At 37.1% G+C, this 24,226-nt stretch overlaps 1 protein-coding gene across 22 annotated transcripts in view; it reads right to left on the bottom strand.

The window, feature by feature from the left end:
- Window positions 1–24,226, bottom strand: part of SSBP2 (single stranded DNA binding protein 2) — a 188,493-nt gene that overhangs the window by 27,900 nt on the left and 136,367 nt on the right. For 10 of the 22 annotated variants that reach the window (XM_050912631.1, XM_050912632.1, XM_050912644.1 and 7 more), the window contains 4 exons: window positions 12,193–12,252; window positions 8,730–8,796; window positions 8,475–8,545; window positions 4,492–4,559 (listed from right to left, as the gene is read on the bottom strand). In XM_050912631.1, coding sequence (XP_050768588.1) covers window positions 4,492–4,559; window positions 8,475–8,545; window positions 8,730–8,796; window positions 12,193–12,252 — 266 coding nt within the window. Of the gene's footprint in view, window positions 1–4,491; window positions 4,584–8,474; window positions 8,546–8,729; window positions 8,797–12,192; window positions 12,253–24,226 lie in introns of all 22 variants that reach the window. The other 12 variants (XM_050912629.1, XM_050912642.1, XM_050912634.1 and 9 more) reach the window with 6 other exon arrangements.

Here is a 24,226-nt window from a genome sequence, read left to right as displayed (position 1 = left end):
TTAAAGTCTTGCAGAACTAAAAACTATTAAGTAGATATGTTGCCTGAGGGATTTAATATTGAATCTTATTTTTTTTATTACATTGTTGATGAAACGATAAAGAAATTAGCTCAAACAATCAACTGAAATAAATCAAGTGAAATTGATTTATTTCGACTGATATTATTTTTGGAAGGTTGGAAAACAGCAATGTAGGTGAAGGTCTTTTCTGCCTTATTCATTGGGAGAAGGGGAGGCAAAGCAAGGAAAGGGACTCACAGTACTCATATTCCTCAGGTCAAATATTCAGCAATTTCTCCTCTGCTAACTTTTACAAGGTAAAATATTAGGTGTTCTTTCCCCCCCCCAGTTGTTCTTTTTTCTATATGTACCATATTTGGTTTATTGGATCTTCTTTTTCAGAGAAATCAAGAATATTTGTAATAACACTGGAAGTCTGTTCTCACCCCAAAACTCTGCACTTGTTTGTGTGACATTAAGTAACACAAATATATCTAGTGAAAAGCATCAAATGGAAAATAGCTGTGATGACACTGCAGATTACTCTGAACTACAGAGATGTTAAAACACCAACTCAGATACACGATTGGGTTAAGCCACAGCAACATGGAAATTTAGGCAGGCCTTACGAGGAGACTGGGAAACTCACCTTTCATGTAAAAAGCTGCTGGAATTTGCAAATTTACTGGAAGCCATGGACAGCTCTAAGTATAGACTTAGAAAACACTCTAGCAGATTCTGCTAGAAAGCCATATGGTTTTTGTGGAGCCAAATGTTGTTAGCTTATAAAACACATAAAAAAAAGCTACCTGCAATTTTTTTCAATGCAATGCAAGCAGGTTTTTTGCCCTTTATTGAATGTGTATTTTGGAAGCATCAACAGTCATAAAACATTATTATGAATGTACCAATTCCAAAATAGAGTAATTTATGAAGTATCTATCGCTATGACTAATTACAGCTGCATTTTATCCTTAAAATTAGTCCTACAGCGTTGATCCTAGTACTTGAAAAAATAAAGTCTGAAATGTCAGTTTCCCAAGGGGCAAATACATTCAATCAGGAAACTAAACATGTAGACACAAATTTGTGAGTTGAAGTTAAAAAACAAAATCACATTTTTTTTCTTTTCAGGCATGACTGAGATATTCTTAGCACTTCAGACAGCGCTGCAGGTCACACGGGCCATTAAAAAGTGCCAGTGAAATGTAACACTGCTCCCTGAAATTTGCCATTTTGTTCCAAAGAGGGCATTTTTCCACAAAGAAATAAAATCTTACTAAAAATGGTTTCACCAAGTTTCAACTTAAACCCTTATAGCTAAAATAAAGTTATTTTGTCGAAGAACATAGGGTATGTATCAGCTGTTTCAAACAGTAATCTGATAGGCAATGACAGAGCAAGCAATTATTTAGCAGTACTACATTTGCGGAGTAGTACTGGACTGAAATACTGTCTATGAGCTCTCAAGCTGGTTGTTGCCATTTTTGACAATAAAGAACACTTTTTCATCCAGAAAAATGTAAAATTATATTTGGCAGAAATTCTGCTCTTAACCAAAACAGCTTCCTTTCGTGCCTTCTGAGGAGAAAAAGCTGGATTTTAAATGGCAACTGTTTTTGTAGAGTACACATTTTTATATTTTAACGTTGCCAAAAATCCACAAACATTGAATAGAACACTGAAAAATTTTCATGTAAGAAAAAGATATGGCTATGTAAAGACACATGTATGTTACTACAAGGCAACAGCCTCATCTATAGTTATCCTGTTTCCTAGAAATGTAAGTACACTAAATGACTTACACTGTTATTTCTTAGCACTGTGTGTTAGATAAATTGTAAGGGATAATACAAAGAATGCATTTAACACAGTTGGATCCATCTATTGCCACTGCTTGCAGGTTATCCTTGTATGCACTCTGTCTGATCCTGAATGCTGGAATCGACCAGACAAGAAGTCTTCACTAAGATTTCAGTGTAAGGACAACTTTGACAGCAGTAACTTTACAGTAATAAAAAACCCTGATGTCCTAGAAATACAATTAAAAGAAACCCAGACCATAGTAACTCTGTTTTCCTTTTGATCAGTGTATGTCACTCCATTTGACAGAGGAAAAAAAATACTCAGTTTGATGGTAAAAAAATTATTCATGTAGTCAGGCATGCAATAATGGAGCCCCTTACAACGGTCTGTGATTCAGCACCTAAAACAGGTCAGGATATGCTATAGCATAATATGCCAGTACTGGCAGTTTGGACTCTCTTACGCCTTTGAAGTGCATTGTAATAAGCAAAGGGTCAGTATGAAGTCTTGTTCAAAACCAAGAAAGAGTATTCTGTTCCTGCTTTCAGCTGAGCTGGAGTAAAGATGAGTTTGTAAGAAACGTAAAGGAGTGCAGTATATGCCTGGTAAGACACGGAGACAGCTGTGGTTACCTACTTCATAGTTATTGCTTCACATCTGTTCTTCTCAGAAGATCATATACTCTATCAAAGTTCATGAATTTCCTAAGTAAAGGACAGCAATTCATGGTGTCCCCTTCAAGAGGACATAAAAGTTCAAATGAAAATGTACTTCCCACATCACTGAATTAAAAGAACACAATCTGTGTATGTTTGCTGGCTCAACTCAAGAGGAAATGTGCTTATTAAATGCTGCAATATGGAAATATTAGTATTTCAATCCATAATCACCTTCTCTCTTTCTGGCAGATCAGGAATTCTTTTTGTCATCCAGGAACTTATTTTCTTATTTTCCCTATGTAAACTCTCATTTAGGTGCATAAGTAGCCTCAAAATATCTTACTATCCTGAATTTTAATTCTACAACATTTTATTTTAGAAAGTTCATTTTCCTTTCTTATAATTAAATCTCCTCCTGAGGACAACTTCTGTAGTGCTTATATTATACTCACACTGAATTTCAAATATCTAAAGGTATTTTCTCCATCAATTTTATTTAAAAGAAGAAATGCCTACACTTGGGAAGGTTCCTAGAATTGTCTTGAGTCCAATATATGATGTCTATGATAGAGTAACACCCAACTTTAGATTTTATTTTATTTGCTTCAAAGTATGTCTGGAAATTAGAAGAAATTAAGGATATGGTAGATTAGATAGATAGTTTTTTAACGGTATTATCTATCTCAATTCCTCTTTTACTTTTTCAGGTTGGTAACTCTTCACTTGAAGTGAAAATTATCACCTCTCATTTATGTTTCCTATAAAAATAAGAGTAAAAATGGGGATCTACGCTGTAACGATAACAAGCGCATATAAATCTTGACTGTGTTTTCTGTGCTGATCTGCTGAAAACTCGTTCTTGAAAGACAAAGGTGTAAAAGAAGTAAGAAAAGATGTTCTCTGCTTTAGGTTGTAAAATCATTCTAGTGTCTTGACAGCTGGACCACCCTGCTGCCTTCTGTGACCACTCAGGGACTGCAAAATGCTGGTTATGAAAAAATGTATTAACTTCAGCAGAGGGAGGGCCAAGATAAAAGAATAACTTGATAATCTCTGGTCTGTGTTACACTAGAGGCAACTATAGCAGCCCCTTAAAATTTGTGAATCTCTTAAGAAAGAAATCTAAATAATACAAGGAGCGCCTTACTTTCTTCCAGGCTAGCTTATCATATAAGCAACTCCAAGCAAGCAAAAGATTTATCTAAAGTGCAGAAGGTTCTGCATGTTGGGCCACTTGCTATGCTAAAATCCTCAGCTTAAATCTAGTCTACTCTAGACACGGTAATTTTACATCTGGAATTTTTAGATTCTAAGCCCCACTTAGAAAAGGGGCTTGTCTACAGGTATATAAGGCATAATACACTTCCATGACTAAATCCATGCCTGGAATAAATCAGTATAGCTTAACTGAACTCAGTCTATATCAATTTTTACTAAATGACGATCCAGTCCCAGAAAACCTTACACTCGTATCTGTGATACTCTTCTATCTGTTCAGAGTGGAAATACATGTAGTTATTGAAATAAAAACAGCAACAGAGAGAGAATCATCCACACTTCTTCTTTCAAATATGTCTTTTTTTATAAATAGTTCTAGACAGTGGTTTTATTTTGCTAAAATTAAGTACTTCTTTATTTTGCAGAAAAGAACTATACTTGTACCATTCTTTACAAAATACTTACTCAGTAAAGTAAAAACATAAATGTAAATAATGTCTTTTTTAAAAAAATGCATGCAAGGATGTATCAGTGACTATACTGACAAAATATTCCCGATATTTGAACTTTGACCTGTGAAAGAAACTGAGTATTTGTACAGACTTGTAGGGACAGCAAAGGCGCCTGTAAGAGATTCACGCAGAAGAAGGAAACTGCTGTAGATCCACTTTTTAAAATTGCAGTTATTAGTCACCAAAGCATGTTACTTATCAAAGCATGTTCTCCTTATCTTAGGTATCCCACATGTTACTTCTACAATGAAATAATGATTTTTCTAAATATTATAAGATTTTATTATTGTGCTTACATGTTCATTCCAGGCATCCCCGGGCCACCTAAAGCATTCAGTGGGGGTCTCATTGCACCTCCATAGTTCTGCAATGATAACCAAGGGTCAGACTACCACAAAACAAAAAAACAAAACCAAAGAGGAGGGGGAAAGAAAGGACAGCAGGTTAATGATATCCCTACATAACTGCTGAGTGGATAGGCCAATGTAATTCATTCTTTCAGGAGTTTCCATTGTTGACTTAAAAAAATAATATTGTTAACCCCAAGGAGAAAGAATTACAAAGAATAGAAATACACTAAGAATACTTAAAATGTTAACTGTTTCAGGAGGAATTATTTACACATATAGAGGTCAAGCCAACGGCCAGCAAGGGGCAGGTTTTATAATGTATTCAACTTCTATACCAAGGGAGCTCATTCAAAATCAGAAACCTGGACTTAGATTCTAAGATTTCTACATCATGGAATTTAAACAGAATTATTTTTAATTAGATTTTGTTAGGATATCAATAAATGCTTGTATAAAATTACACCATACGTATCACTTTTATAACATACAGCATAACCATCACATTTCTCTTCTAATCAGTCAATTCTAATAAGTCTATGACAACTAACATGAAAAGTATTTAACATGATAATGAATGTCAAAGCAATGCCAACAAATGAATTGCCCGATGCATATGAAATCTGAGTTTATGCTCTGATATTATGACAAAAGTTTAACTGTACTATTTATACAAAAAACTAAATTATACCTATTTTTATTCAGAGGAATATAAGCATAACAGTCTATCTCACCTCACAATCATAATGCACTCTCTAATCTGTGTTAATCCTGCTACATTTTTCTGATATTTCAAAAGAGTGGATAATAGTAAATTCTCTAAAATGAACAGCTGTGCATTTTGGAAGGGGGACGACGACAAAGGAGTGATTTACTTTAAAAAAATTTAGGTCATTGTTGCAGTCTATTTTCCAATAATAAAACTAATACACTCTATTTCATGTGTAGTATACTACAAACTGCATAAACTATATGACTCGGGCTTATGGGTGTTCTCTATATTGGTCTGATTCACAAAACCATGTAAACCTGAAGTCATGAATACATGGGAGAAATCCAACAGTGATATTCAAAGTCTGGGTCTGGTGCTATTTATACCTTGACTGATAGGACATTTCAGTTATCTAGAACTGATCTAGAACTGATCTATAACTAGGAGAGGAGATTCTGTTGCTGCAAACAAAATCCCCAAACTTAAATTTTTTTCGTTGTTAAGAATCCTGAAAGTGTCCCATTGATAGCTGGTTTGCAAGAATACAACCAGAGGCTGCAAACAGATGTCCTCTTCCAGACCCAACAGTGCCATCTGAAGACAGTATCATCCACAGTTGCTGGTCATCAATCACTACTCATTCCTGCCTTTTTGTGTGCAGCCGGTAGACTGACTGGTGCGCATGCTCAGGCAAAACTCAGCCAGATTAACTCAAACCTCATGTTTAACATAGGTTATCCTAGATGATTTTGCCTGAGCAACTAACTCTTCTGTCAGAACTATAGGGCAGTAACGGGTGGGTCATCAAATCACCTGGGCACAGTAACATCCCCAGTTGGCACTACTGGATCTGGAAGAGAATACAGTCTGACTGTAACAAAACAGCAGTTCTGTATCAGGTTTATTTCATTTTTCCACCTTGATGTGGAGGGTTGAGCCACTCCCTATGTGGTCTGTCTGGTATCTCCCCTCTTTAGTTTAATGCCGGAATCATTTCTGTGGACCGGGGTTAAAGATCTCTATGGAATCCTGCAGGACTGGAATAATCCTAATCAAATATACTTCTAGCTCTAACTACTGCTAATTCTAATCAAATGTACTCCGTCCTAAAATAAGAGTGCTTTCATTACTGTTACCAATATACACGTTCCTTCAGCTGCAGCTATGCTCTCTGCAGAAATTAGTGCCCCAATTTGTTCCTTACAGCTTTTTACTCAAAGTCACCACCACCACTGTTTATCTGGTAGTTGAGTTGTTCGTAAAAGTGCTCCCTAACATCAGGTGGCCAAAATGAGCCAGATTGGCCAAGACTTTTTTCTTAAATATTTAAGATGACATGATTATTTTTGACTAGAAAGTATTAGGGAGCATGTGGGAGGCTCACCAGCAGATATGAAGGACGGGAAGTAGCAGTCACAGACTGGAGGTAGTACCCCATTTATCTAGCATAACTACAGCTTGAAAAAAGCCTGATCCTAATTCTTTGGAACTTTTCACAGATTCAAGCATTTACAATCATCCACTGCTTTTTCCTTCATGTTATTTAGTTTGAAACAGTCTAGAATCATAAAACACAAAACTGAGGTAAATTTTCTGTAAGTTTTCAAGCATATGCATGCTATACTTGCTATACTGGACATAAGCATTTCTGTATCAGCACATTAAGTGTTTCGCAAGTTGACTGCCTGTGCAGCAAGGTAGCAGGGCCTCCCACTATGGGCGCGCCTAAGTCAACTTTACAGCTCTGTAGCAAGAGGATGTTAAAAGTAGGTGTGAAAGATTCATCAAATTTGGTTTTAGAACTGCATTCTAAGAAGATCCTAAATGCCAGATACAAAGATAGATGATGATCCATTTATAGAAAAGATTGATTTGCGAACTTAAATTTTGTGTAGATTAGCTACATTTTCCCCCATTTTAAGAGGGCGTTCAGTACAAAGAAGAAGAACCTTACAAAAAAACTGGATTTTAAGAGAGAGTGAAAATCGAAACATTATCCTTACAAAAACTAGCATGAGATTTGCCTGCTGTGTGACTAATGGTGCTGCATAAAGCATCAGCTCAATCTCATATGGCAGCATTGTAAAGCTTCTCTTTCTACCTCCAAAAGGCAAGTGGTAAATATACTTCAATGCTACAGGAAAAAGTAACAAATGTATTTAATAATGGTTTGTTGGTCACACAGCAGATGTTGTGTAGAACTGCACAACTGGTTTCTACCAAGAAGACCCAAAATGGTAAAGATAGTTATGAACAGATTTGAAAGACAAAGCTATTTCATCTTTTAAAATTCAGTTGCTATTCCAAAGAACAAAGAAGTCACTAGAAAGATTATCTGAAATGGGGAAGTAAAAATGCAAAGTGTGGGCACAACAAGCATGCTGTAAAACAAAATAGTGGCAACATCGGTATGAAACACCACCACCTAAATTCTCTCTCACTGAGAGTGCTGACAAAACACAGAATAACCTTTTGGATTCATATTTCAGGTATGCATCAGAATTAATTTGTTTTCTACCTTACTTTACTGTTGAAATGTAATACTGGCAAATATCCACTCATATTTTCACACTTCTGAAGAGCGAGCCTATGAACAATTATGACCCGGTCAGCACCATGGAGAAGGCTGATTCTTGCAATCCAAGGTTGCTTTGCTCCTCAAAAACAGAGCTAGAGAGATGCTTGTGATTGACAAGGGGGAGAAATGGCAGCATGAACTTCTCATTTTACATTAAAATCTCTCCAGCACTCACCAAAAATCTAGAGCAATAGTGGATGAAAGAAAACTTTACAGAATTTTGGGGTGGTATTTTTGGTACAAAGAGTTTCCCTAAGTTAGAAGTATTTATCTTTTCCTCCTAAATAGCATAATCAGTTAGGTTGGGAGGATGAGGAAATACCTACTCGATCCCTAGTCTCCTTTACAAATGTCAGCCTTTGATTACAACATACACTGGCTGTAGGACAAACATAACTTTTCTGAAATAAGCAAGTTAAGGGATCTCTCTTTCAATTTCAAATCTTAATTAAAATGACTGACACTTTCATTTTAGGCTTTGTACAGCTGCAACTCAGAATTAATTTTTGTAAAGCAGAAAGTTTATTTTAAAATGGGATTAGAAGAACAAGTCCTGGCCATCTTCAAGCTACGGAAAGCCAGAGTAATATAGTATAAGTATAGGGCTATCAATAAAAATGGGTATCTATCTGTGGAAGGTACCTGTGGTCCTAACGGAACCATTCCTCTTGGAGGAGTCATTCTCTGCATTGGCCCACCCATGTTTGGATGCCCTGCAAATAAAATTATGTAACTTAAAAAACTGTGCAATACACCTTCTAAAACAACTTTTACAAATCCTTCCTTTTTAATTAACAAAAAGCTTGAAAAGCTGCAGTAAGCTTTGAAACACAAAAAGAAAGATGCAAGTTTGAGAAGACAGTACTTTTGAATGGTCCAAATAATTATTTCATTCACCTTGCTGCCGTGTTGGGTCCATCCCGCTAGGCAATAATGGCTGACTTCCTGGGACACCTCCGAGTGCCTGCAAGTATAGAAACCATATGTTAAAAGCACATAATGCTTTGATATTTCTGTTAAAGACATAATGCAGATATTTTGTTTTTAATTCCCAGATGTTTCTTCCGAGTCAAGAGTAATGTGGAAGAGTTAACTTTCCTAAATGCTCTAACTAAATGTGCTAAGTGCCTAACCAAACTGAAAGTCCTAAATGTCCTACGACCCTGACTATGGATTTGCATGGAAAACTCCTGGACTTCTGTGGAATTATATATATATAACTTCCAAAATATAATTGCCTAATTTGCTTTTTCCCCCAAAAAACTGTCTTCACTTTAGCTTATTTAACCTCCAAACACTGCCTTTTTCTTGGGTATGTTGCAATTTATCCAAAGCTTATATTGCTACAGTTTTCCCTTTTAACCATTATTTTAACACTTCCTTCCAGAGGTCAGGATGCAGACACTGATATTCTCTGAGAGTGAGCCGTAACTGAGCCAACTACACAGTATTCACAGGGTATGGTTAATTAAGGCTGTGATGTGGGGGACATATTATCTTCCACTCTGCCTTACTCTTGAAGGGCATCAATGACAAGATAAGCTTATTATTCATCTACAGGAGATAACAACAGTCACAAAACTTGCTCCTAAATCTTGCCTTCAAGCATGAAGGTACATTGTGTTGTTACTTCACCTCTGGTCCAAATCAAACGCATTGCTTTTATGTCCCCACATTTTAATCTGCCCTTTGGGTCTACAATAACTGAATTAGGTTTAAGGTTAATTTCTACAGTCTGTTACCTGTAGTTTAGTCAACTAGAAAAATGTTTTTATGAATGGATCTTTGTAACTGATCCACTAGGTGCTATTTAGCATTTCAAAACACCACCACATTTTCAGTAAAAAATGTATCCAGAATGAGTAAATCTATTATTATGAAAGTAATCTACTTGGGCAATACAGGTATTGCTTACTGTGGGAATGGATAAGTTACTCTTGACCTGGAAATACTGTAATACTTTTGGATACATACAAAGGGGAACCTATCTGCAAATATTATACGGTTTGTTTCCACAAGAGGTAGGAAATTAAAAATTAAGATGCACATTATTACCTCAAAGGTAATACAGTCAAACGGTACTGCACTGCAAAATTAATAGAATAAACAAATAATCTGAGATGACATCATTTAAATTAGAGTTTTACATGTACTTCAGTGGCTTGAAGTCTGGACAGTACGTAAGAACAATACATGAAGTGCATGGAGAAGTGTCGAACACTAGCAAAGCAGGAACGGGTCACTTCTGCCAGAGACGGCAGGTGACACGCAAGGACATGGAGGCATTTGCTGCTGTGAGCACACGTGACCGAAGACTTAACGCATGCAGTCATTACACTGCGGATCATTACATGAGGGACTGCGGTTCCTTTCTAACACGTCATACCACTTTTCAAGAAAAATGAGTGTACCTGCACAGCACAATGCACTGCCAACAGCAAACACCCTTGTAGGGCTTGATCTCATAGGACGTGATCGAGTACTGGAGGCAACTTAGGGGCACTTGTGTGGCACTCGGTAGGTACTAACTTTCCTTGCTACAAAGCCTAGATCTAGCTCATATAACCCTTACACAGCACTGGACTGCGCTGTGTACGCATGCCCTGTGTCACCCTTCCTTGCCTAAGAAACACAATCCCTACTGCAAGGCTTTAAAAAATACAGTTATAGTTACAGTGGGAATTTTAACTCTGATTTTTACTGACTTCCATCTAATCAAAATTTCAGCCTTAAAGCTGCACTACAATAGTTTATTAGTTCCACACACTGCCCATCTATACTGTAACTTAAATAATGGCAGTGTTGTCAAAAGCAGTAATTCATGAATGTGGCATAATATAAATGAATTGCAAGAGCTGTAATTCACTGAGATTATGTGATTATGTTACAGCTCTGAACTGAAAATATCACAATGTGCGGACAAACCCTCTTCCAAAACTAAAACTGCAGGTTGGCAGTGCTTTCGCAGCACTCACCACATCCAGTTTCTACCTGCCAGTATTTACAGTGTTCAGAAACATAGAAAGAGAAACAAAGGAATATGTGAAACCCAAACACTGGTGTATCTTTGGCTAAGGTATTACTGAAAGGTGCAAAAATCAGTAAGATTTTGTACTGAGTTACAGTATGTCTGTAGCAAATATTTAACTGAAGAGCTAATGACATTGCACTCATGTTGTCCCTTGATGATCGCTTCAGCAAGATTAATTAAATCACCCATTTGCCTTGTGAGAAAGTAATTATGGTACAGGTAACTTAACCTGTTCCCAGTGTTTGATGTAGAGGAATATCTGAAGAAGTCTTGCCACCTGATATATCTAGCTCACTAAAATTTAAACTTCATACTTTCTGGCAATATTGTGCCAGTGCTAAAGACAAGCTTGTTGACATTGTGTTACACAGATACAAAAAATAGCCAGAACTGAGGCTGAGGCATAAAAGGCTCCTCATCAAGCTGTGCCAAGAAGAAAGGCAGTCCTGGAAGTCTAAGTTGGACCAAAACACCTGCTCCATCTATCTATCAACCTTTCCCAATATTGTGAACGACGCAGTTTTTCTTTCAGAGCTCCACCGATATTTTTCTGTCTGCTTATCTTTAACTTTTCATCTGCTGACAACTGCTTTCCCCTCTATCTGCACTATGGAGAACTTAAAAATACAAATGCTATCTGCTTCCAGAACCGTCTTTTCACAGATGGGCCAATAAAGGTCTCTGCTGACGAACAGCAGCTCATTACTCATTCTTGTTACACAGGCATGCATATCCTTTGCCATCAAAGGATAGCAGATGAAAGAAAATTGGGAATTCAATGCTTTTATAAAGTTCTCAGAGTGTCTATAAGAGCCACAGAGCACTTTATGATATCTGTTTCTCACCAATGATCTCCGTATTTACTACGAAATAAATATACTTCATATATCCAACAAATAAAAGGGAGTAATGCATTTTACGTGGAATTAAGTAAAAAAAATTCTCAGAGCTAACTGCTTGATGTGGTTAGGAAACTTTAGAGAGTGTACCAGTTACAGGGACATTCTGCCTTCATCTCAGAGCAGGCAGTGCTGGCTGGCTGAGGTTAATGCAGCACCACACAAGGCAACTATATCCTCCCTCTGCAAACAGGCTTAACGCACAATGAATTTTGAGGTGTAGACACCAATTAAGCACAGGAAAGTGAACTGGGAGTGGCATGGCCATACCTTATCAAAATAACTAGATAACGGTCAGGCAAAATTGGGTGGAGAGGGACTGAGTGAGTTTTGTAGCCAATGAGCCACTGCTAGCCAAGACAACATTCCCTCTTCCCACCACTGTACCATCACCTTGGACCACAACGGTGCATCAGTGATAATATCTTACCTGATTCGGTATTCTTAAAGGTGGCCTTGGACCTCCAGGGTACCGAGGGGACATGAAAGGCTATGAAAAAAAAAGAAATACTGCTAAATAATTCAACTTAGCTTGTAAATACCAGATTGAGTCACTGGGTGTATGTCTTGTGCCATGCTCACACCTCAAGCATCCAGCTTAAATACTTCCACAGAGCGTTCAGTATATTATTCCACAACATTTAGCAGAACTAAATAAATTTAGAGATTCTTAGTGAATGCATCTATCAAGATATATTATTTAAAACTTTGTTACAGCAATTGTGAATGCAGAATACAAACAACTTAATGCATTAATAGTGAAGAATAATAAACTATTTAGATCATATAATCACACATCTATACTTTCACTGGAGAACGAGGAAAGATAGGAACCCTGGAATAGAAAACAAAAACGTTCTTGGGAGAGTCAAGAGGTAAGTAACAGCATAATAATTCACAAATACTTCCCATTCACTTTTTCCTAATAATACAGTAAAATGCAATACAAGGTTTAACCTGTGAGTTCACAGATTTCAAGTTTATGTCGTAAGTATTTAGAACTTTGGTGGTTCCATTAACCATATTAATACAATGTTGCACTCCTCCCATCCCTCCGTATTTAACTCCATGCTCACACAGTAAATCTCCTCTCTCAAAACCAAATTTATACCCAAATCTGTCGTACCATCTTGCACCTTGTGAGGTTCTACTGGCTCTTGGCTATTACTACACTACTTCATAGCCCACAAACAAGGTCAGTCCCTTATGATAAACAAATGGTAGTACCGGCAAATACATTTAACATCTCTACTTATTCCATCCCAAAGTGTGACAATAATCTAGAAATCTAAAAAGCCAGCCGATTAGTGGCAAGAGTGAGAGCTACAGGAAAAAGGCACAAACATCTGACTAAACAGATGATGAAGAGGATCATTTTGGCAAACAAGCGTACCTATAACTCCAGAAGAAAATGAACAGCTACAAGTATGCTTTGACTGTCAACACAGGGATAAAAGAGACTGATTCTTTATATCGTGAAAGAGGAGCTCAATTCTGTTCTTGACACTGCCACTGGAGAAAAGGCAAAGATAAAGGAAAGGAGTCTGCTGGGACTTCCCAGGGCCAATCTCTGATGACAAATGAGTTGCTGCACGTTTAAATCCACTCTTCGGGGTCTCTTTGAAAAGAAGCAAATATACCTACACAGGCATCATCTAGTCAGCTGTAGCTAAGGACCACTGGCAGGCCACTAAAATTCTATAATCAATCAACATCACTGTTTTACAAATGAATGTCATATTTCAGCTCCATCAGCAGCACTGTGTTATAAACTAAAATGCCAGTGATCATCAATGCTAGTAATGCCTGTACTAATAGTAGCAATACCTAGCAAAAGAATTATTTTACCAATAATTAGTAATGGAATTTTTCCTATGATCTTGCATTAAAAAAAATTTAATGGAACCTTTCACATCTTAGAATCAGATGAAAGCTGAAATAATGTAACCTATATAAACACGCATTCAAAATAGGTACTAGAAAGCAATTTAAAATACAGAGGGTTTAGAAACTGGAGAAGAAAGTTCAATGACAATTGTGAAAAGATTACTTCAATAAAAAAGGCATTTGAACTTATGTGCTATAGAAGAGGGGGGCTTCTTCCTACCCTCTCTCTGATGGTGAGATTCTCTGATAGGAAAGAAAGAAAAAGGTGGTGAAGGCTGTAAACGTGCAGGCCCTTGTAAAGCAGTAAAAGTGCAAGGAAATTAGAATTTCAACAACTTCCATACAGGTCAACCAAGTGCATTGTACGAAGTGCAGCACGCTATAGTGAGTATCTTGGATTTGGCTTACCTTATTCAGCAAATGAAACCTTAACCTTCTTACAGTTGTACAGCTCATAAAAGGGGAATCAGCAGTGTCTCTCAAGTCAACCATTTCTTAATGCAGAATCACACTACTAATATTAGTATGTAATGGTGTGTTATTGGCAGAACATCTGCTCCTTTCAGGCAGGATGGAAACCTGCTTGTCCCCTCTCTTCCCAGTGGGTTCACCTTTCTATGCAGTTTATAAAAATTATAGAATTGAAATGTTATTTAAAAAGCTGAAACAAATACCCATTGCACTAAGGAGAGAAAGAGGCTTACTCATACAAAGTCGCAATTTCACTTTTCAAAATACGACCCACATTGTTTCTAATGCCTGACAATTAGAGTCCGTATTTTTTGGTTTGCTGTGCCTCTGAGGTCAGTAGCTGCTTCAGATTTTTGAGAACGTCTGGCTGTAGGTAGGTCTAAAGTCTACTTAAAAGCCTCACAGAGTAAGTCTAGGATTCTTCTCTGAAATCATACATAAGTCATGATTTTTTTTTTTTTTGAGACATTGTTTCCTAAGCAGGCATCAAAGCAGACTTTAATTTGAGAGCCAGCGCATCTATTCTTAACTGACTTGTTAGTTCATTGCATGGAATAACTATAGGAGCCTCTTTGATACAACTCTGTCTTACAAGAAGGTTTATATACTGTAAATATTTATGTATTCCCCTTAAACATATTTGCGGAAGTGTTTAAACCTTCTCCTATTCTTTAAGCAACTGAACCCAAGTGGAACTGCAATGAATTACTTCATCTAGTAAATTTCAAGTATTTCTTACGGTTATTGATGATCCATGGATTTAAACACTGCACAGTTCTATAGGCAGGAAAATACATAAACAACTGGGAAGCACAACTAACGTTTTGATGAATATAAGTATCAATAAAGGTCCATACAGCATTGCAGAAAATGGTGAGATAGTGATGTTCAAGGACAATTCTAAAAAATTTTATGTTGTTTTGGACCAAGATTTAGTACTTAAATTTACCACAAAAATTCTACCATTAAAAAGAAAAACTTAAATATTCTCATTTTTGTGCCAGTTACTAAACTTCTCCCTCTCCATCACCAATGTCATGTTTGTCCACAAAAAGTTCTACCGAGACGTATTAAGACAACAAAGAAATTGTCAAACATTCAAATGAAAATAAACTAAATATGAACAACTTTTCACTACATGGGGAGCATTTTTTTCAGGTCTCACACACACACATTATTAAGCACCAGGCATTCTGAAAGACACGAACACAAGCAGTAGGCACTTTTGTCACATGTTGTTTCGCTACATCCTTTGTAATTAATAACAGCTGAAATTTAGTCTCTGATCTAGTCTTACTTTATTGTTAAGAGCTGCTGAAATTACCACGGCTTAGGGAGGAACCACTGCGGACTTAACATTTCTTATGCCTGGTAGCTCTCTTTCCTTGACTTCTTGGAAACTTTTTCTTCCTCTTCTCTTAACGATATTGCAGCACATACATCACAAAAAGTAATGGGTTCAAAATATGGGCACTAAATTAAAACCAGTGATCACAGATTTTGAATTGGTTGGTGTAGCACTTGTCTTCTGAAGACAAAAAATAAATTCTTACCATGTTGAAGACTCAGACATTTCTGCCTGCTACCTCAGCCTTGTGTCAATTCAAAATTCAGCATCTTGATAGTTGAAAACTTTTGATCAATCCCCACGTTAAATTCTCAGCAAGACAGACTCCTTATTTGTCTCAAGAGTTCAGAGGGGGGGACTGGATAGGTGCCATATCAATGAATCAAATACTTCCTTGCTTACCCCAGCTAGCAGGGAGGGAGAGGGCTGTCAGCAACACAGAGTACAAGAGCACTTCTACCTAAGGATTACAGACATATGACTCTTCGAAAATAGTCAGAGTAAAAATAGAAAGAAATAATTAAGCTGGAAAAATATGCCAAAAGATAGGTAACGTGATTTAACAATGCAGCAATAACTTCAGTTATTGGGTAGAAAGAAGACAGAGGGGCAAAAGATATTATCTTCTACAGCCCTCTCCGTGCAAAAGGATGTAGGATACTCTTCAAATAATACACCTGGCATTTCAGGGCCAGATCTTACTTAAGATGTTGCAACGCCTGTCTAAGGGAAACCAATCACTTGAAGCTGATCTGACTGAGGAAGAAGGGTATTACCAGAGTGGCTCCATCCCACAGTAATTTCCAGGGGCTCTCAAGGGTTTCCAGTCACTACTGCAGCCTTCATGTCCTTCTAATCTGCAACAGGCACATTACACCAAGTACGAGGAGGTGTAAACAACGTTATTGCGCACTACTCTAAGCTACAATTAACTTCTCAAATGGAGCTCAGGAACTGGCACATACACTAATGTATTAAGAAAAGCAAAAAAAAACCCCAAACCCCAACCAAAAAACTGAACCAGAACAACAATCAACCAAAAAAAAAACCCAAAGAAAAAAGAAACTAACATGAAGAAAACAAAGTAACAGGCAAGAATGTCATATCTAAGCCACAACTGAGATGGAGATGCCACCAGCATTTGAAAACGTGTCATGCAAGTTGCAGCAACAGCAGAAGATTCAGGTAACTGTTCTGGAGAACAGCCAACTAAACACATCTGCAAACACCAGTATATTGTAATTACTGCCTTCAGGTATAAAATTCAGTAATTTAGTATCACAAAAAGCATCTTGAAGGCTGCTGTCATGCAGCTGAGACCAAAGGAATATAAGCAGAAGCTTCTACTAAACTGGGTGAAAAAAAAGCCAGAGAAGAAAAACCTTTTGTGTAGTCACTGCAGAATATATGTATTTATCAACTCAAAGTGAAAAAAAACCCACCTAAAAGGAGAAAAATACTAAAAAAAGAATACTAAAAAAATACTAAGAGAGACTACACAAAATAAAATCAAGATGTGAAATGCTAAATTTAGTAAGCTCCCTGCTCTTTACTTACAGCATCCTATAATGTTGAATTGTTAAAAATACTCAAAAAGAAGTAAAGTTCAAGAACTTGAATGATGGTGCCACAGGTTCTACTATTTTTTGTTATCTTCCTGCTAAAGAAAGAATCCAATTGTGTACAGGGAGAGTAAAGGGTATCTTATAAACTGTGTATTTAATACAATTTTGTGAGTTGTGTGTGCATTTGTGCACATGCAATGTAAAAATCTGGTAAAGTACTATTTTTCTTAATCCCTGGGAACACAAGGGGCAAGCAGATAGTAAGTTTCTCAGTAGGGAAGTCTTTGAAGAAGCAATGTTCAAGCAAAGTAGTCTCACTGCCCACATTTTGGTTCCAGTATTCAGGAAGAATGATTTCACAACAAATAGCCACCAGGAAGCTGATGACATAAAGGCATAGAAGCTGGCACGTTTCTCTGCTAGTTGTGCAATTCTTACTCTGTCTTTTTTTAGTTGTTTGGGCAACTCTAGAATATGGTGTGTTTTAGTTTTCTTGTACCTAACACTGGTGGAATAAAAGAATTTAAAAGATAGTGTTCTACTAAGTATGACAGATTTCAATAAATCTATTCTTCTTTAAATTTACTTCCCTTCCAAAAGCTGGGAATATAATTTACTTGCTTCCACATATGGGGGGGGGAGAGGCTGCATTGACATTTTTATCCTGTTTTTACTCATAACCATTACATTTATTGACCACGTTTTGTCCCACATAAACTGCAAAATTTACAATAATCCATGGTCAAATAACTAATCTTGAATATTACTTACATTTCAATTCCTATTGAGATTGAATTCCTAATGAGATTGAATTTACCGTAAATACCCATATCTGTTCCAATACATACATATTATGTGATACCATATGGCTTGTTATACTGGATAGCACAACCTCATGTAACAAATACACGCACACCAAGAAAACAAATAAATGTAGTTCAAAAAGAATTACTGCAGTTATTGGGCATAACCAACGGAGAAGTTGCACACATCTGCTAACTGTAAAAATACCAAGAGCCAAAATGCTAGCGAACAAAGCTCGGGCTGAGGAGAATAAAATGGAATGAATATTGCTTGAACAGGAGAACCCTGTCTACATGGCACGAAAAAACCCACCTTTCTCAGTCAGGGTAGCTTAAAATAACAACGCTCATCTAGATTCACATTAATATCTTCCCAGCTAGGTGTACTAAAAGGTTTTTTTAGCTCAGGAAAAAAAGCATTTGTCTGGTCAAAGAAGGACAGAAGGCATGGTTTAAAGCACATCACCAATCTGGTTTAAACAACTACATTTAAGGCTGCTGCAGAAAGCAGCTCAGTAGCTCAACCAGTCTCATCCAGCCAAAACACACCCTTCGAGGCTGACTGGCTTGCAGCGGGGTGACTTGCTAAGCACGATGCGTGGAAGCCCCAGAAGGGATGTCCTCGATGCACTGAGCGCTCAAGCCATTGATGATGTCCCCTGCCCAGCTCGGCCCTCCTGCTGTGCCCAAGATGAGCGTTCCTACAGGACATCTCATGAAAGGGAAGGTGTTTTACATTATGTCGGGTACTTCAGCACAGCGTCAGCCGAGCCTGACCAGCCACCAGCAGGTGGGCTCATCTGGACACCTCTGCCTGCCAGGGACCTCTCCTCTGCCCCAGCCTGGGGCAGCACCACCCCGCTGCAGGAGCAGTGACGGACAGTGGGGAGAGAGGAACCTTCTCTAACAACAGCTTCATCCAGACCTGGAAGAGGATGCCCGTGCCACGCTCTTACTGCATTTTACAAGGCTTAGGAAAGCAGAGGAACGGGTTCTGCTTGCACCAGACAGTCTCTGCAGGGCTTCCCAAAACCAGCTCTAAATTCATGGTTTTAGAAGCAAAAAACCCCAAGTGATAACTGTTTTTCAGCATCCTATTTGTTTTTGACCTGCATTATCAAATTTAGAACAATATCCTTAGATTGTATGTCTCAACACCCTGAGAGGCAGATGATGCTCCTAACTGGAGAACATCTCTTAGGGGAATAACTAGAGCACACCACAGATGAAAAAATACAAGGTGAAACACAGTTTTAGCACTCAGTATAGAAAAGGGCTGAAATGGTATTAATTGGTTTGTATAATTCAGTCACCATAATCAGCATAAATTCTAAACACTACTTAACATTAGAAGCTGAAAATGGAACCGCAGACTTAATTTGTACACACAATGACAAATTATTTTAAATTAATTGTGCTGCTACTTGAAGAGCAGGTATTGTAAGAGGGTCCAAGCTGCCAGCATCAAGGCCATAAGCCAGATGGGAATTCTCATAATGATCAAATTTCTTCATGTATTCATTTAAAGTTCTAAATGATAAGAAGTGAAATAAACCAAAAATCTTTGTTCTCTCCTCCATTAAAAAATGAATTCTATTACCAAGTTACATATCCTGTCTCTGAAAAGACAATTCATATTCATCTTTTTTGGTTTTCAAACTCTATTCCTGGTTAAAAGGATTGACATCACTTAATTATTTATACTCCAAATGGTAAGAAATAAGACTGCTTGATATTTTTATTTCATTTTCTTATTATGGTAGCAGTACTGAACAATGACTAAGAAGTAATATTTTAATGTCTCCTTAAGACTCCTAGATTTTATAAAAAGGTTTAGAGGTGCTTTACAACTACCACTGGTGTGTGCGCTTCAATTCTCAATGAAATGGGGTTTTGTACTCTTGAAGAGTACCAGTGGTGAATCATAAAATATGTGTGAATTGAATTTATCCAAGTTAGTTTACAATTCATATACTTTCACTTATTTAGTTTCCACTATGGTTTTTTGTGGACAGCTCCATCAGCAATAACAGTCACCACAGTGTGTAAGACACTCTTCATTAACACATTTTAATTCTAACCAGGACTGAACTAAATTAGCTCTCAAAATGACACTCTTGTGCTGGCACAGACTGCTGATAAGCACAAACTTGCAACTTATCCTCTGCAAAGCTCGGACAGGCTATCATCAATTCTTAACAAAAAATTATTTTCCTATTCAACTGCATTTTACTGTTAATTATACAACCCTTCTTGTCCTCTTTCGCCCCCCAAATGGCTACCACAGTGTTAGAGGTCTTTGTTTTATATTCTGCTAAAGTATTTGAGAGAGGAAATTTGGGTTACGCACTACCTGTCTTGTAATCTACCAGTATAAATCGAACTAGCTGGTTTTATCTACACTATTTCACATAAAATCATGTTAGATTCTCAGCACTGAGACAGGATTTCTCTCTGCGTTGGCCTTTCCTGATGACCAAAACCTGTTTCCATAAGCAAGTTCTTCTCTGTGTTTCAGATGAAGATCCCTGAAAAAAATAATTTCCATATTTATGGTTTTCTAAGAGCAGCCTGACATGCTCCAGCAACCTATAAATAGCAACAGTAAGAGGTTTGATTTAATTTAGAGTATAGAGCAAAATTAAAATTTTTTTTAAAAAAATCGAAAAGCCTTCCACAGACATCTGTCTGTCCACATCTAAAATTCCAAAAGTTACAAGAATAATAGCATTTCAAACAAAATTAATGCTTTATCCCTGGTCAAGAAATACAGGACTCATTCCACCATATGAAAGAATACTGCAATACATACCTTGCACACTCTGCACAGAAAAACGAAGAAACAAAACCTCTTTAAAAAAAAAAACAAAAACCTTTGTCCCTAGCTAAGCATTTCTCTGTGATGCTAAAAGCAGAATCTGCCCACTCACCTGGCTACTTCTGCAGAAATTGAAGAAAGTAAATAATACTCATTTTGATGACAGATGATCTTTAGGAATTGTACTGTTATTACATCTGTCTCACTTTGTGGGAAATACCATTATCTCACTCTCAAGAAGATTTAGCAAGTGGGAGAGAAAGGGGTTAAGTTCTGCACGTGATATTTAATGGAAATTTTTAAAGAAATGCAATTTCAGAAGGGCTATTACCTACACGCATTTCAAACCAGGTTAATAGTTCTTACCTTTATTTTTATTAAATGCACGTACCACAGAAAATAGAGTATTTCAAACCTGACAAGCTAAAACTAAAACATCAAGAAGTATCACCTTTTTTAAAAAAATAAACAAACTGTGCTTTTAGAATTCAGACATCACACACAGATCACTAAGCCTGAGAAAGCATTTCCTTAAATTTAGTAAACCTTCTAGTCACCCCTGATTATGATATACGATTGATTTTTTGGAACAACTTTGACAACGACAAGCTGGAGTCTGTTATTCCTGCTGTTATATTTAATAAATATATTATTTCAAAGCTACATGTATTATCATCATCCAAGGATTTTGGCTTCAAACCCAAGCACTTGTGGCTCACGTAAAAAGCAAGAGTCAGACTATGACAGGAACTGAATTAACCTCAGCAGAAGGAAGCATCATATATAAATGACAACCCTTCCCCTACTCTTTAGTATCACTTCAACGGCAACTATAATGCCAGTTTTGGTGTATGGTCAGTACACTTAAATTTTCGAGGTTTATCTCACAAACAGAGAACTTTCATTTTCAGGATAAGATTATAAAGTTCAGAACAGATCTCCTAGGTAAATGACTTGTGCCCAAGTCCACCTCTTCCCTTTGCACCACCCCACAACTAGCAGCGGGTCTGTGGCTGCTTGAGATGTACACGTGGAAGGGGAGGCAGGGGAAGCATGAGCTCAGAGCTTATTTAGCTACTCAAGCTGAGCAGTTTTAATTTGTTCTAACAGTTACAAGCAGTAAAACCATTACCACAACTGCAGGATAGAATTATCAAAGCCAGCAGATGTCAGACACCTTTATCTTTTTAAAGTTGACTTTATTCCTGGTATTTAGAGAAAACGAACAAAAAAGAGAGGAACAAACACAAACTACTTACAGATCTTTCGAGATGCTAATCCCCTCTCACGCTAGTCTAAAAAGTCAATTTTAAAAATTAAAGTATTTTAAAATACAGCATGATACTGGCATGGACAAAAATGTACAGATTCCAATTCTGCAAAGAATTAGACATACACATGATTTTATGCACTTGAGTATTCCCAGTGGGTGTCAGTCTGCTATACTGCGGTGGACGTGTTTACAAACAATGGAGATTCCAAAAATACAATAAAATTCTTCTTACTAACATTAATTATACAAACCCAGGGGAAAAAAATCCCCTTTAAATCTATTTTCAAAGCTCTTCAAGGCCTACCAAAGCTGCTAGCTTTACTCACAAGCTGTATTTGTAGCTTTGGTGATGTTTCATTCGCTCACAGTAATGTTGTAACAGTCCATGATGCTTTTCAAGCTTCTGGGACTTCACCGTATCTGCTCTGCTCACGGCCCAATTCTTCAACTTTTCACTCCTTCACCTGCAATTACCTTATTTGCTCCACTGGAATTTAGGATCGGTGTGAACATGTAGCAAATCCAGCTAATTTTGCAGTCATTCTCCAGTTCATTTTTAATGGTTTGTACATTTTAGTTTAAAAAAAAAAAAGTACAGGCAATGCTGCCAAAGTGGGGAAAACGTGAGGATCAGCAGTGAAAGGAAAGTGACGAAGCAGGATGCTACCATGCTACCATACCAAAGTATGGCTGTTTGAAGATGGGGGATAAAAACTGGTAATATCCTGGAAAACCAGGAAACTATGTGAGTGTTAGGGGAATACAATAGTTGAAAGAGTTCAAAGGGGTTTAAAAAGAAACAAAACTTTTTGAAATTCATATAGATACACGTTATGGTCATGCAAAGACCAGTCTGAGAGATACCTGCATCTTCTAGCTTTAGTCATGTAATTTAGCAGCTGGAATTAGGAATTCTCATTCCTTGTGCAAACAACAACCCCTCAGTGGACAATTCATAGAAGCAACACAGCCACTCCAAAATGGCTTTAAAGGGACGCTGCAGGATTTCTCTCTCCACATCTTCCTTACTGCTGGATGCTTGTTCAAATAAGCAGTATCTGGGAAGATGTTCTGTGAGTGTGAAGGGGCTGAGGCAGAGGATCACGTACCCAGCACATCCCTGGCCAGTGCAACAGTTTCTGGGACACTAATACACGTGAGCTAGATTAAAGTGAGTGCAAGGACTGAGTGAAACCACAAATGGGCTGGTTTAACCTTAGCTGTTGTGGAATCAGAGGAGATGTAAAGGTGTCATCCGTATTTGTTTGCGAGACTTCGACCAATGACTTTTAAAGAGGAGCAGATATTCTATACTTCCCCTTGGAAAACAGCTCAATCATGATTTTGCTTGTTAGTTTTCTAGGGGGTATATAGCAAAGATTTAACTTTTTAAATCAAATGCTGCATTTATCAAATCCATAATACAAGCTCTATTTTTAAAAAATATATCATACCATGACTTTACTATAAATATTGTAAATATAAATTTAAATAGTGCATTATACAGATATTTTACAGCCTTACACAGAAGCTTACAATTCCATTTTATATATCAATAGTTCACTATTTCTGTTTCAAAAAGCAAGAGGTGTGTGTTGTTATTGATTTTTAATTCACTAACTTACTTTGCTTATTTTCACCATCTAAATGCTATTTAAACTCATTTTTTTATAGCAAATAGTAATGCGAGGCAGGAAGAGAAATGGAAATGTTCTTTCTGCTCACGTCTTACTGCAATGATGCTCTCATAAGGCATTAGGTCAGCTCTACTAAGGCACAACAAGGCTAAAAATAATACATTAGAAAAATATAGATTGAGCTAAAATAAGAATAAACAACTGCCACTAGATGGCATGACAGCCTTACATTACTTTGGTGGGTTGGGTTTGGTCTGTTGGTTTTTTTTCCCTTTATATAAGAGGAATATGTAACATTTGTATTTCAAACATGGTGTCGACACATTCTTCCCATGCCATTTCAAGTATATCTGATGATCACAAATGGGTGAATGAAGCAAACTACTTGACAATTCCTTTAGAATATATATGCACTATGGAAAAAAGGTTTAGTGGTAAGCTCAATTAGAAAAAATTATAACAAATTTGCTGAAAAAAAAGTAATGCATTTAAAAGAAAGAGCACTTTACTTATATGTGAAAAGGTAAAGTCTGTGGCAGATTTTAACTTTCAAAAAAATTACCACATTAAACAAGTGAACTGTCAATTATCAAACAACCTCCTTCCTCTAAATCTCAGTTGGCACTTGACGAGTTCAGCAGTGTCTCTCAGGTGAGTTAAGT

The sequence above is a fragment of the Gymnogyps californianus genome, chromosome Z (genome assembly GCF_018139145.2).
Source record: "Gymnogyps californianus isolate 813 chromosome Z, ASM1813914v2, whole genome shotgun sequence".
Taxonomy (NCBI): Eukaryota; Metazoa; Chordata; class Aves; order Accipitriformes; family Cathartidae; genus Gymnogyps; species Gymnogyps californianus.
The sequence above is the reverse complement of the archived record's forward strand: the minus strand, read 5'-3'. Positions and strand labels throughout refer to the sequence as shown.